Genomic DNA, 15,086 nt, shown 5'->3' with positions numbered 1-15,086 from the left:
GATATGTCCTTTTGATAGCCTGTATGTTCATATAATTCTTGAAAGTTTCATCTCAATACTCTTAACCGTACAAGTAGTTGCAATATAAGTATTAGTAGTAGTAGTAAATGTAACAGCAACAGTAGTATTAGCAGTAGTGTGCATATATTGTTTTTTGGTGAGATGATCTTCCTCTTTAAGTATTCTCTGAAAGTTCCAACTTAATACCCAAATCAATTCTTGAGATACGCTATTTTGACAATGTGCATGCACATAGTGTCTTTTGATTGAGTCCAATTTTCCCTTTAATACTGTAAATGGAATAATTTACTTGTGTTTTTTTCTTAATTTATTTGTTTATTGTTGGTTTTGTTATGTTTATGTTCTGTTTTTTCCTACGGCCCGATGGCTTTTTTTGGAAATACATGCATACATACATACAATAGTGTTGTAGTAGTAGTGGTGGTAGTTGTAGTAGTATTGGTAGCATGCAGATATTGCCTTTCTGATCATCTCCCTTATCATTTCCTGAATTTTCGAAATTAATATACTCAGTTATTTCTGTTTTGTACCCTTTTGTCAATCCGTATACACATAACATGTTTTGATTAAGTTCAACACTCCCCTCAGTATTCACTGAAAGGCTCACCCGAATATCCTTCATCTTGTTGGAAAGAATAATTCAAACATGCATACCTTTCTCAATGAATACTCTGTACGTTGACACTAAACAATTTTTCAAGCTTACAATCCGTATTTTGAGGACTTTGGGGAGGTTGATGTCTCAAAAGATATCATTACAGGATCGTCCAACAAGGCTGAACACAATACATCTCTTAAAATTTCGATCGGATATGTTTTGGGGAATAATAGGCTTGGGGAGGGGGCTGATTGTCCTTCATTCACGTTTGACTCTTAAATAGGGAACTAAAACTTCCGACTCTCAATCAAATGAGCTCCATCCCATCCAAAATTCACAAGACTAGCGTTTTCATTAAAACCTTATATGCCCAGAGCATAGCTTACAACCCTTGCCCACAGGTTCCGGGGGATTGTGTCCGCCCTAAAGACATTGTTATATGCTTTTTGGACTATTGGTAACAAAATGGTTATCTCATAATTTCAATTGAATACGTTTTGGGAAAAGAGGATGTCAGGGAGGGGAGCTAGTATTTCCCCATCATGTTTGATTCTTAAAGGGGAACTAAAACTATGCATTACAAATCAAATGAACATCTTCTAAAGTTCACAAGACCACCCCTTCCATAAAAATCTTACATGCCCCTGGGGCATAACGCAGAACCCTTACCCACAGACTCTGGGGGATTCTGTCCACTCCAAAAGCCTTATTTTAGGATATTTGGTATATTTTTGAACAAATGGCTATCTCAGAATTTTTATTGCATTCATTTGCGAAGAATACGACGTAGGGGAGGGGGGCGATCACTTTGACTCTTAAAAAGTGAACTGGAACATCTTATTTCCAATCCAATAAGCCCCCTCCGGAGCTTTTACGACTACCTTTTCCATAAGAACCTTATATGCCCTCGGGGCATAGCTTACAACCCTTGCGCTGAGGGCTGACGGGGGGAGGTGTCATCCTCAAAGACATAATTTCCGGACCTTTCAACTACGCTGAACAAAATGCTATTTCAAAATTTTGATTAGATATGTTTTGTGAATTAATGGGCGTGGGGGGGGGGGGGCTTGTTGCCTTCCAATCACTTTTGACTATTAAAAAAGGCCCCTTTAATTTCTAATCGAATAAGCCTTTTTTGAAGTTTGTACGACAACAAATGGCCATCTCAAAATTTTTCTCAGAAGAATTTCGGGAAAATTTGAGGCATGGGGGGGGGGGGTTTATCCACCCTCCAGTCACTCTGAATCTAGGGTACTAGAACTTCTGATTACAAATCCAATGAGCCCCCTCCAAAGATTATACAACCACCATTTCTATAAAAACCTTATATGCCCCCAGGGCATAACTTACAACCCTTGTCCTGAGGACCGTGGGGGAGGGGTTGTCATCCTCAAGGATACAATTTCTGGACCTTTCAAATACGCTGAACAAAATAGCTATCTCTAAAATTTTGATTGGATGTATTTGGAAAAATCGTGGGCGTGGGAGGGGGGCTAGTTGCTCTTCAATCACTTTTGACTATTAAAAAGGGCACTAGCCCTTTCAATTTCCAATTGAATGAGCCCTTTTCGAAATTTCTACGACAACTCCTTCGATACGAAGTGACCTGGTCTAAAACAAACCAAAAAAATAATAATAACAATACATTGTGCTCACATCGCTCTTTACTTAGGCAGAGCTATTGCGCTGCATATGATCATATTCATAATGTTCAATAATTTGCTCTAACTTCACAAGCATCATAATTAAAAAAAATAAAAAAAAAACACTTACCACACTATAAGCACCTGGGGCCATTTTTAATACCTTCAGTGCTGGCACGAAACCTTCCTCACAAAATTAATCTCCCTCACTTAGGCAGCGCTATTGCGCTGCCTATGGTACCCTGATGACGGGAATTTAGGTGCCCCCTACGGAACCTCGAAAGGTAAAACTAGGACACTAGAGGTTAACTGTATTCAAGTTTGATAGAGAATAAATTTTCTTCTTCTGCAAGATGAGCTGATGAAAAAAAAACTAAAAGATCCCTTCCCTGGTGAGATTAAGCCGTGTTCAAAACCGAAAAGACAGAATTTGGAAATCAACTCCTGCTTTCTACCATATTTTCTCGAAACATTACAACCTATTCTGAAAGATGTCCTGATTGCAATAGTTTAGTGCATCTCTATATTATTCACAGGGGGAGGGGGGGAATCGAACCTGGACCTCAAAAAACATATGTAAGATACAAGCATTTACTTTTTATTTCGTTTTATGTATATCTATCAGTCAGTTCTGGTAACTGTTATGATGAAAACATTTAGAGACCCCTCCCCTCTCCAGATGTGGATTGCTTCCAGATTGAGTACTACAAGAAAAGCAAGACACTAATTCTTACTTGAGACCTAGTTCGATGAAGATTTGTAATCCCCCTCTGGTAGACGTTTTGATGAAAAGATAGTAGATACTCCAACCTCTCCTCCTCCTTCAGGGGTTGGAATGGAGTCTGAAAAGATTGAAGTCTTGCACAAAGAGGATACTTACTCTTACTTCTCACCAAGTTTGGTTAAATATACAACCAGGACACTTACTCTTACTTCTTATCGAGATGGGTTGAGAACCAAAAAAAAAAAAGGTTTGGTTGGACGAAGAGATAGAAATAATTTAGGAGCTTTTCTCAAAAAAAAAAGATTAGAAAGAAAAAAAGAAAAGATTAGCACCCCTAAAAGACATAGCAAGGATACTTATTTTTAATTCTAACAGCTTGTCTTAGATATGATGACCTTATGACGACAATGTAGGGATACCTTACCTTTCCTACCCCCATAAAGGTCACGTCGGCCTAGATCTTCAACAAGTATAAATAGGATACTAGATCTTACTTCTCAAAAAGTTTGGTTGAGGTCTAAGACTTGATACCCCAAATAGACTCAATAAGATATGAATCCACAAAAAGTACAAACTTCACACTAAGTTTGGTTGAGATTAAGACAATCTCTTCTATTTGAAAGTCCTGATGACAATAATCTAGGCGTCCTTCCTCATTTCTATCCCCCGCACAGGTCGGGCTAGGTTTCAATCCCCAAAAGGCATAATATATACTAGCTCGTACTTTCCAGCGGGCTTAGTCGAAATCTTACAAACCCTTCTGGCAGATGCCCCGATGACAAGAATTTAGGTATCCAACTACCCCTCCCCAGAGTTCGGGTTGTATCCGAACATCCTTTCACAGCGATTTTACTTCCCATCTGTTTTGGTTGAGATATGATAACTCCTTCTGGTAAATATTGAGATTAAAACATTCCGAAAAACGGCCCGCCCCCCACCTATGAGTTGAATTACTTTTTTTTAATGCTGGACGTGTGTCAGTCTACTTCACGACTGGGGCTTTCTATACATAAGTTATATTTCAAAATGAAAAGTTATTTCCTAGACTGATTTTTATTCCTGTAAATCTGGAAGAGATAGGGAATCTCTGACCTTAGGACTCTATAAAAGCACTTCTTATTCATATTAGTGCTATTTAGTTAGCTATAAGTAATTATTCCCAATTTTTTTCTAGAGAGTTATAATGAACTTTAAAACTTCAGAGGAATTTTCCTTCAACGTTTCACGATCCCAATCCCGGAAAAAAAAATATCGAAGTTCTATCTCCTAGCATTATTGAGCTGCAAACTACAACTGACGATCAAACAAAAAGAAAGAGAAAATTCTGGTCCCTCTCCTAACAGTAGGCGATATGGTAATTTCAGTTAATAACAACACCAAGAACAATTCAAAGACATCATAAGTTTACCTGCAAGGGTATAATCCATGTCAAATCCATAGAATTGGATTTTTTCTAAATGAAGACTTCTGTTTACAAAGATTCTGAAAAAATATGTAAAAAATGTTAAAATACATGTTAGATCGCCAATCATAAACCAAAAACAGATGCCACATCCTTAACCTACAGGAAAATAAGTTTTATTTCAGAATGAGAATTTAGGTTTATAGAATTTAGGAAAATAAGATACATTCCAGAATGAGAATTAGTTTATTCCAGTACAAAAATGTATTCTTTCTGGCCGATACGTCCGTTTCAGTCTACGTGATCCAATTAAGCAAAATATTTTAAGCACAAATCTACATGCCAGTTCAGTAGCTGATCACTAGACTTCTGCCCGTACCGTTCGGACGGAGGGGAGTCGTCGCACCCACTCCTCCTTGAATCAGTCAATAAGAAAATGCAGTCATGCTATGGAATTAATGCTATAAAATTGTTATATGAAAGCGACAATGAGTCCCCCTCCCTCCCTCTGCCCATGTCAGGTAGAGCTTACCCAATCCCTTCCCTTCACCCTATAGGGCTCTAAACAGGAAAATGTTACTATAATAGCCTTGTCATGCTAAATAATGAAAGTGATGGAAGAGAATTATTCAAACTAAACTGAGCGGGTTTTATTTCTTTTCTTTCGTGTAAGCTTTTATGCATGAAACCTGTCAAACTAAAATCGAATCAAAGCCTTATCATTACTTTTTTTTGGCTTACTTTAAAAAGCAATAATAAAAACAAGACAACACTTCAGGCACAACACCAGCCTTCCTATAATCGAATCATCAGTTATAATTCCGGTAGAACATTTTGACAGAACAAGTACACTAATTTATATGGCAGAATGGTTTTGTTGATGTCGTTAGTTTCATAGCAATATTCTCTTATTTAATATACGGAATTTTTAATATCTTGGAACAAAACCTGAACACATCTTTTCCCAGAACACAACACACCCATATGGGTACTAGGGTACTAGTCGCCTTCCAATCACTTTCGACTATTGAAAAGAGCACAAGCCAGTACAATTTCCAATTGAATGAATGCTTTTCGAGGTTTCTACGACAACTTCTTCGATACGAAGTGCCCTGCTCTAAAGAAAATAATTAATAAATAATACATTGTGCCAACATCGTTATTATAATGCCCCCAGGGCATAACTTAGAACCCTTGCCCTGAGGGTTGTGGGGGAGTGTCCTCCTCTTTACTTAGTCCCCGTTTCTTGTCTCGTTCTCAAGAGTCCCCGTTCTTTACTTAGGCAGCGAGATCGTGCTGCCTATGATTTATACAACAAGTTTCTATATAAACTTTATCTGCCCCAAGGGCATAACTTAAAACACTTGCACTGAGGGCTCGAAGGGGGTTATCATCCTAAAAGACCTAATTTCCAGAACGTTCAACTACGTTGAACAAAATGGATATCTCAAAATTTTGATTGGATGTGTTTTGGAAAATGGTGGGCGTGAGAGGGGCGTTAATCGCTATCCAATCACTTTTAACTATTAAAAAAGGCACTAGCCCTTTCAATTTCCAACTGAATGAGCCCTTTTGAAATTTCTGCGACAACGCTTTCAATAAAAACTTTATATGCCCCAGGGCATAACTTAAAACCCTTGACTTGAGGGCTGTGGGGGTAGGGGTTGTCATCCTCAAAGACCTAATTTCCAAAACTTTTAACTACGTTGAATAAAATGGATATCCAAAAATTTTTATTGGATGGTTTTGGGGAAAAGGTGGGCGTCAGAGGGAGGCTCGTTATCGTCAAATCACTTTTAAATATGAAACAGGACACTAGACCTTTGAATTCGAAATCGAATGAGCCCTTTTTCAAGTTTCTACGACAAATATTTCAATAAAAACCTTATATGCCCCCAGGGCATAACTTAAAACCACCCTTGCCCTGAGGGTTGTGGGGGAGTGTCCTCCTCAAAAAAATATTTTCTATCTGGAAATCAACCACGCTGAACAAAATGGCTATCTCAAAATTTTGATTGGATGTGTTTGGGGGAATAATGGGCGCGGGGGGGGGGGGGGCTATTTGCCCTCCAGTCACTTTTGACTATTAAAAAGGTACTAGTACTTTGAATTTCCAATCGAATGAGCCTGTTTTGAAGTTTATACGACAACGCCCTCTATAAAAACCTTATATGTCCCCACGACATAACTTAAAGCCCTTGACCTGAGGGTTGTGGGGGAGTGTCCTCCTCAAAAACATATCTTCTATCTGAAAATCAACTACGCTGAACAAAATGGCTATCTCAAAATTTTGATTGGATGTATTTGGGGGAAAGATGGGCTTGGGGGGGGGGGGCTAGGGGCCCTCCAATCACTTTCGACTATTAGAAAGGGTACTAGCCCTTTGAATTTCAAATCGAAGGAGCCTGTTTTGAAGTTTCTACGACAACGCCTTCTAGAAAAACCTTATAGACTCCCGGGTCATAGCTTACAACCTCTGCTCTGAGGGTTGTGGGAGATTGTCCCCACGAATTGTATTTTCTATCAGGTAATCAACTATTTAGAGAACACTGGCAATATCCAAATGTTTATTGGATGTGCTCGATGGACTGATGGGCGGGGGGGGGAGCTAGTTGCCCTCCAATCACTTTCGACTATAAAAAGGGCAATAGCCACTCCCATTTCCAATTGAATGATCCCTTTTCGAAGTTTCTATGACAACTTCTTCGATACGAAGTGCTCGGGTGGAGAAAAAAAACAACACATTGTGCCCTCATCGTTCTTTACTTAGGCAGCGCTAGCACGCTGCCTATGATAGGGCCGAGTATATTACATCGAAGCAATTGCCTTTGGAGCTTGGAACATTTAGGTAAGGCACATTCAAAATATGTCACAACATTTAAGAAAAGTTTCCATCGAACATAAACTTGCGTACCAAGTGAAGCACGGGGTTAATAACCAAAGGGTTATTCAAAAAACAAAAATTCTGACTTAATGCGAAAATAACCCATAGCAACAATTCCAGAAAACTTGAAGGAATATGCAACCTCTTCTCTTCTAGCTCTGCCAATAGGTTTAACCAGATAAATTTTAGGCGAGGCCAATCCTCAAGTAACAAAGTTTCACGTCTCTTAGAAACAGTCAAGCCTCTTAAAAATTCTGACTAACTGCCCACATTAAGATCTTAGAAAAGGTTTTCTACTCTTGAAAGGCTATTTGACTAGCAAACAACACAATTTGGGGTAAAAAAAATTAATTTTTTTTAAAACCAGAATTATAACCTAAGGTTTGATTTTCACAAAGTTTCAAAACATCTGGTTTGTGTAAAAAAAAAGTCGCCCTTAATTTAGCCTTGCCATCCAAGCAAACATCTGAAAGCGATTTATGCGGTCCCAAAAATATTCCGCCATCTAACCCTGTCAAAACCATCTATCATCTTAGTGAATCACTTTCAACTAACATTTCTAGCTTCATGACGCAGAAAAAGGCCGAGAAATACTTCTCTTTTTCTTTCATTTGATTAACATACACAGCTGAAGTCACGAATTCAAAAATAAATTAAAGAGAACTTTAATTTAACAAATAGAACGCAAAAGGAACGTCATCAAAAAATATTGGCATCCAGGATGGAAAACGTCAAACTTTGTTTTGTTACCACCTTAGAAAATATGAAGATATGCAAGCTTTCAAACAAAAGACAAGGGGCCACAGCTCTACACAATTCACGCATTGATGGCTAATAATCAAAAGGTTGCATCTTCGTGTAAGCTCTTTTCTATCAGGCGTTAGGGATTTCATATTTCAAAATAGCATTTCCTTGCTTGACAATAATATTCGTTTTGGCATTTTATCATTTCAATATTTACATACATTTTTGTGTAAGACAAAATAAGTTAAAATGCAGCATTTGCATTTTTTTTAAATAGGTAATACGGCGGAACAGTGACGCCACTATGTTATATTGGTAGCCTATTGTTTGATCAATACTGAAAGGACATTGATATGCATTACTTTTGCACAAATATAGGATGATCATATGAAATACATGCTGAATGCAATACAATACGAACTTGAACGAAATTACAACCGTATGTAGTTATCAGTAACTTGTTCCCAGTGAAAGCGGCAATATTGTTCTCTTTCATGGCATAAGATTACCAAACCATTCATTGTACAAATTCAGTAAAGAGCGACCCTTGTCAATAGTAGTCGAAACTCTAAAAATCTGAAGTTTAAAGACAACACATACAGCAAAAGAAATTTACATTCATGATACTTCCAAACATGTGCAAGCCGGTTTCTCTGTCTGCATTCGGAGATAATCAGCTTAGTCTCAGTAAGATGAACTACTATACAGGTATATTTTAATTAAATATTTAATATATAGAGTTAATCAGGTTAGGTTTTTAGCATAATGCGTTCTGGGCGGCCTCTAGCCAATTTCCTACCGAAAATAGTTTTGGTAAAATCCGTTTTAGTTTGGTATAAATATTTTTTTTTGTCGGGAGATGAACTAGGGATTCGGTAGATCTCTCGAAATATCGGTAGAAGTTGAAACACTGCTTGGAAATCACTCTTCAAGTAAGAGTAATGGACACCAAACAGTCAGCATTCAAGGTGGGATATCATGTTTTATAAGCGCGTTTTTATTTGAAATAAATGAATTTGAATGCCCAGAGAGGCCTGACTAAAATTGCATCCTTGTGTAAATTCCAGGGAATTTTAACGTCAGCCTAAACTTGATTTCACTGAGTCAGAGGTACTACCTTTGTTTATATACTCTCTTGGCGGTGAGAATATGGCTATACTGTCCAACAACAAACGGTTCCAATTCGTCTTCATAGGAGCTTTCGTTGGAACTCAAAATGTCTTCACCGTCCATTAGGCGCTTAGAGACTACAAGACTTAAGATATATCATAATATGGTTAGAAATACTCTGGTATGTCCTGACGTTGTTGGCTGACATTTAACTTGGCAAAAGATATTAATTAATATAAATATCTAAGATTCAAGTTTAGCAAAACAACACATGAAAAATTATTGACCGAAATAACTCAAACGAAAAGAGTTCAATAAACCATACAAAGTCATTGCTTTTACATATATATTGACCGTGCAATTCCTATACTGGCCTGTTAAGAGAAGAATCAAGGCAAGGATGAGTTAGTGCAAAACTCAATTATAGATTAATAACACGTATTCTATTTTCACCCACAAATCAGATGTAAAGGCAGCTATTTTTGACGTTAATCTGCAACTGTTATTTAGATAATAAAGGTGGCATCTGAAGCTAGGTAGGGTAGGAGTCAAATGTCGATTTGGCAGTCAGATTTCACGTCACCCGCGAAGAAAATATCTTGCACGAGGGGTGAAAATCTGAATTAAAAACCTATTTCTCAGGACAGTAACAATGTGTGTAAAATATATAAAAGTTAACCTGTTTTTTTTCAGCGGTAAAACGGCAAAAATGGATGTCATTTGGTCTTATTTGCTTGACAAAATTTACCGTCTTCTGTCGGAACCTAGCTTAGGACTGTGTATACCTCAGAAACATCTTTGAGCGTCATTCGATTCTAGCTTTGACTGTCAACATTTTTCAAATACGGTTTTTGATGCATCAATTCCGTCGACAAGAATGTCGACAGTGAAAAAAAAGACAACAGAGTAAGATATCATAAAATTTTTCATGTCGTCAAAATTCGGCATTTACATCGACCAAAATGAGTCGAACGCTGTACTGTCAACAATAATATAAATCAAACACAGATATTTTGTATTCTGTCGATAGGTAGCATAAAAAGAACCAGGCTTTGCGAAAAACCTGCTCAATAATAATTTAAAAAATTAAATAACGCCATTTTTAGAGCAAAGTGTAGATAGAAGTTGGAATCAAATAACAGAATTCGAATGGAGACACCCATTTTCAGATTTAAACCTACAGATTCTACAATGTTGATATGCAAGTCAGTTAATGCAGATAGAACTCTAATTCTTGTCAGCTACCTTTCATGCAGAAGGAAATCAAGAGGTGCTCTAAAACTGAAGACAAACAAACGACATAAATGTCAGAGAAGCTTACAGCGAAACAAATTCCCACGTAACATCTCAACTTCAAATGCCAGGTGAGGCGAAAAACGCCCAGTCCTGCTGCAACAGCAAGAAGAAAAGACAATAAACTTGCACAACAATCAAACGATATTTTGTCATAGAACCAATTCTTAGAAAAAAAAAACATTCTACTCTTTTATTAGGTGGCATATGACAAATTTTTGAAACACACATTTACTATGCTAACAGCAGCAATTATTATTTTAAAGTCCAGAACGAATTTCATTAACAACAATTAAGCATGGATAGTTTAGTGGTGCAAAATACCATTCTTTATCTATTGATTACATCATCATGTTCAAAACTGATTTTCCAAAAATGGGTTTCCTTAGAAAAGAGCGATAAGCTACATCCTTTTTTTTCAGTCTCATCATAGAGAATTGATTGTCGTAGAAAATTGTAACAGAAAATTAATGGAAAATTAACAAACAATAGTCAGTCAAAACAGTTCAAAGAAGCAAAAATGTCCGTCCAGAGGTGACTTAATCCAAGCGGCCCCGTCTTCAACGCCCCCTAATTATGCAAATAGTGCATTTACAAGAGGAGCCTTATAATTGCATTTTAGATTCTGGGCAAAGAGTCTAAAATAACTGGAGCAGCCTATTTTAAATAAATACTCCTAACTAAAACATAAACAATGCAACTTTTCAGTATGAGTTGAGTAAAATTTCGTCATCACTTTCATCATTCACGGTCAAACAATAGATGAAACTTTACATATTAACTTGTTCAATATTAATTTGGCTTGATAAACATTTTAAATAGGTTTTTATTGAAATCTGTCCTTTTCCAATTGGAGAGATTTCCGTAATAGCATTCACTTTGAAAAAAGGTTAAAACCAGTGGCGGTATTTTGTAAAAATCCTGGGGAGGGGAAAATTTGGAGTCAATTTTTGCAAATCAAGTGAAAATGACAATGAAAACTGAAAAATGATCCATACGTTACTATAAATGCAAATATATCAAACAGTTCGTGGTAACGAACTGTAAGTAAGGAGCGACTCGGCTCAATGGTAACCGAAACCAGTATTTTGATACCAGTAGATACATCAAAAGAATCATATTTTAATGCTGATTTCAAATATATAAGTTTCATCAAGTTTAGTCACACCCATCAAAAGTTACGCGCCTGAAAAAATTTGGCTGATTTTCGAAAAAAAGGGGAAAGACCCCCTAAAAGTTATAGAACCTTAATGAAAATCACACCATCATATTCAGCGTATAAGAGAACCCTACTGTAGAGGTTTCAAGCACATATCTACAAAAATGTGGAATTTTGCATTTTTTGCCAGAAGAAAGATCACGGGTGCGTGTTTATTTATTGTTTTGTTTTTTTGTTGTTTTTTTTTGTTTGTTTTTTCAGGGGTGATCGTATCGACCCAATGGTTCTAGAATATCGAGGGAGGGCTCATTGGAACGGAAATTAAAAGTTCTAGTGCCTTTTTTAAGTGACCAAAAAAATGGAGGGCAACTAGGCTCCTTCCCACGCTGATTTTTTCCCAAAGTCACCCGATCAAAATTTTGAGATAGCCATTTAGTTCAGCATGGTCAAAAATATGATAACAATGTCTTTTAGGATGACTTAATCCCCTGAACTCCCCGGGGAGAGGGCTGAAAGTTATGAACTTTACCCAATGTCAACATATAATATTGGTTATTGGGAAATATACAGACGTTTTCAGGGGGCATTTTTCCTGTTAGGTGGGGGGGGGTCGGAGGTTATATGGGAGGATCTTTCCATGAAGGAATTTTCATGGGGAAGGGACATTGCTATGAAGGGGGTGCCGGATTTCCCAGCATTATTGAAGAAAAGGATCAGAAATTAAATAAAAAAAAAAACAAGTTTATCAACTGATTTCAACTGATTAACTGATAGTGATTAAGCGGTCATTTTTAAAGAATTGGAAAAAAAAATCCAAACTTTAGCTTAAAGAGCAAAATACTTTAATTTTGGTGTCGTTGGTACTTAGCAATTTAATTACAAATAAAATTGGGGATTTACCTGAAATCGACGATTGGGATTAACAATTTTCCATTTTTAGAGAAGTTGCACTCTTACGATATTTGCTTATTATATGTTTTCTTAGGGAAGTTATATTTGAAGTTTTTAAGATAAAAACTAGGGGGCGAACACCCTAATATACGTATTCAAAATCTATGAATATAAAAGGTTCTTACGTAAGTTACGTATATGTATTACTAATAAAAACGTTCGTAATTAAAAATTAACAAGTTTATAGAAAGCCATTCTGGAGAATGAGAGCAAACTTAAAATGCACATCTAGCTGGCGTCATCTGTGCACGGGGAGCCAAAAACATAACCTCTAACAATTCAAAAACGTTCAAAAATTAAATAAAAAAAAACAAGTTTTTTTTAACAGAATGTAAGGAATAGTATCAAAACTTAAAACAACTAGAAATTATTCCGTATATGAAGGGGGCTGTCCCCTCCTCAACGCCTCGCTCTTTACGCTAAAGTTTGACTTTCTCACAACTCTATTTTTTTTTTAAATAAAAAACTTTAGCGTAAAGAGCGAAGAGTTGAGGAGGGGACAGCCCCCTCCATATACGGAATAATTTCTGTTCGTTTTAAGTTTTAACGTCGTTCCTTACATTCAGTTGAAAAAAAACTTGTTTTTTTTTAATACTAAAGAAAACTAATATATTTCCATGGATACTTCAATTATGCTGGTTTATCTTAGTTTCGACAAGATTTTTGCAGAAACTTAATTTCAGCTGGGGGGAGGAGAAGATTGGGTTTGGAGGGGGCTTTCAATTTTCAATCGAATGTGCTCTTTTCTAAGTTTTTAAGACAACAAATGACCATCTCAAAATTTCCATCAGATACGTTTCGGGAAAATACGAGGTGTTTGGGGGGAGGGGGTAGGCACCCTCTGATCACTCTGAATCTTAAAAAGGGCACTAGAACATCTGATTTTCAATCAAATGAGCCCATTCCAGAGTTTTTACGAATGCCCTTTCTATATATAGCTTATATGCCCCCAGGGGGTAACTTATAACCCTTGCCCTGAGGGCTGTGTGTGTGTGTGTGGGGGGGGGGGGGGTGTTCATCCTCAGAGACATAATTTCCGGACCTTTCAATTACGTTGAACAAAATGACTATCTCAAAATTTTGATGGGGGGCTTGTCATCCTCAAAGACATAATTTCCGGACCTTTCCACTACGTTGAAAAAAAAGGCTATCTCAAAAATTTGATTGGATGTGTTTGGGGAAATGGTGGACGTGGGAGGGGGTTAGTTGCCGTCCAACCACTCTTGAATATTAAAAAAGGCACTAGCCCTTTCAATTTTCAATCGAATGAGCTCTTTTCGAAGTTCCTACGACAGCAAATGGTCATCTCAAAATTTCTATCAGATGCATTTCGGGAAAATACGAGGTGTTCGGGGGGGATATCCACACTCCGACCACTCTGAATCTCAAAAAGAGCACTAAAACTTCTAATTAGCAATCCAATGACCAGGCTCCGAAGTTTATACGATCACCCTTTCTATGTAAACCTTAAATTCCCCGGGCATGTTATGCCCGGGGACCTTGCCCTGAGGCCTACGGGCCTACGGTAAACCTTGCCCTGAGGCCTACGGGGGGGGGGGATTGTCATCCTCAAAGACATAATTTCCGGATCTTTCAACTATATTGAACAAAATTGCTATATCAAAATTTTGATGGAATGTGTTTGGGAAAATAGTGGGCGTGGGAGGGGGGTTAGTTGCCTTCCAATCACTCTCGACTATGAAAAAGGGCACTAGCCCTTTCAATTTAAAACCAAATGAGTCCTTTTCGAAGCTTCTACGACAACTCCTTCGATACGAAGTGCCCTGATCTAAAAAAAAAAAAAAATACAAAAATACAAAAAATAAATAATACATTGTGCCCACGTCGCTCTTTACTTAGCCAGCGTTATTGCGCTGCCTTTGATTTAGCACAGACACTCATCTTCAAAAAAGCTTATTTTAGCTATTTCAAATATTTGTAACGTAATTCACATAAAAAGTATTGGGTCTTTTCAAAGACCCTATATGAATTTTCCCAAAGTCGTGACCTATCTAGAACGTTTTTTTACACCGGAAAAGGGTTAAGACCAGGGCACTCCGTATCGAGGGAGTTGTCGTACAAACTTCAAAAAGGGCTCATTCGATTAGAAATTAGAAGGGCTTATGCCCTTTTTGATAACCGAAAGTGATTGGAAGGCAACTAACACCCCTCTCACGCCCACCATTTCCCCAAACACATCCAATCAAAATTTTAAGATAGCCATTTTGCTCAACGTTGTTGAAAGTTCTGGAAATTAGATCTTTGGGGATGATAACCACCCCACCCCCCAGCCCTTAGGATAAGGGTTGTTAGTTGTGCCCTGGGGACATATAAGGTTTTTATAAAAAGGATTGTCGTAGAAACTTAAAAAAGTGCTCATTCGATTGAAACTTGAAAGGGCTAGTGCCCTCTTCATAGTAGGAATCTGGAAATTAGATCTTTGGGAATGACACCCCCCCCCGAAAGCCCTTAGGGCAAGGGTTGTAAGTTTTGCCGTGGGGACATATGAGATTTTTATAGAAAGGTTTGTTGTAGAAAATTAAAAAAGGGTTCATCC

General features: G+C 37.4%; 1 protein-coding gene across 3 annotated transcripts in view; it reads right to left on the bottom strand.

Moving 5' to 3' along the window:
• Nt5b (5' nucleotidase B) overlaps window positions 1-15,086 on the bottom strand; it is a 154,554-nt gene that overhangs the window by 115,951 nt on the left and 23,517 nt on the right. For 2 of the 3 annotated variants that reach the window (XM_089103738.1, XM_089103737.1), the window contains exon 3: window positions 4,395-4,468. In XM_089103738.1, coding sequence (XP_088959864.1) covers window positions 4,395-4,468 — 74 coding nt within the window. Of the gene's footprint in view, window positions 1-4,394; window positions 4,469-9,133; window positions 9,250-15,086 lie in introns of those variants that run through there. The other variant, XM_089103736.1, reaches the window with a different exon arrangement.

This window comes from Artemia sp. Qi Xiang Cuo, chromosome 17, assembly GCF_049724085.1.
Source record: "Artemia sp. Qi Xiang Cuo chromosome 17, ASM4972408v1, whole genome shotgun sequence".
Lineage (NCBI taxonomy): Eukaryota > Metazoa > Arthropoda > Branchiopoda > Anostraca > Artemiidae > Artemia > Artemia sp. Qi Xiang Cuo.
This window is presented reverse-complemented; position numbering and strand designations above follow the sequence as displayed.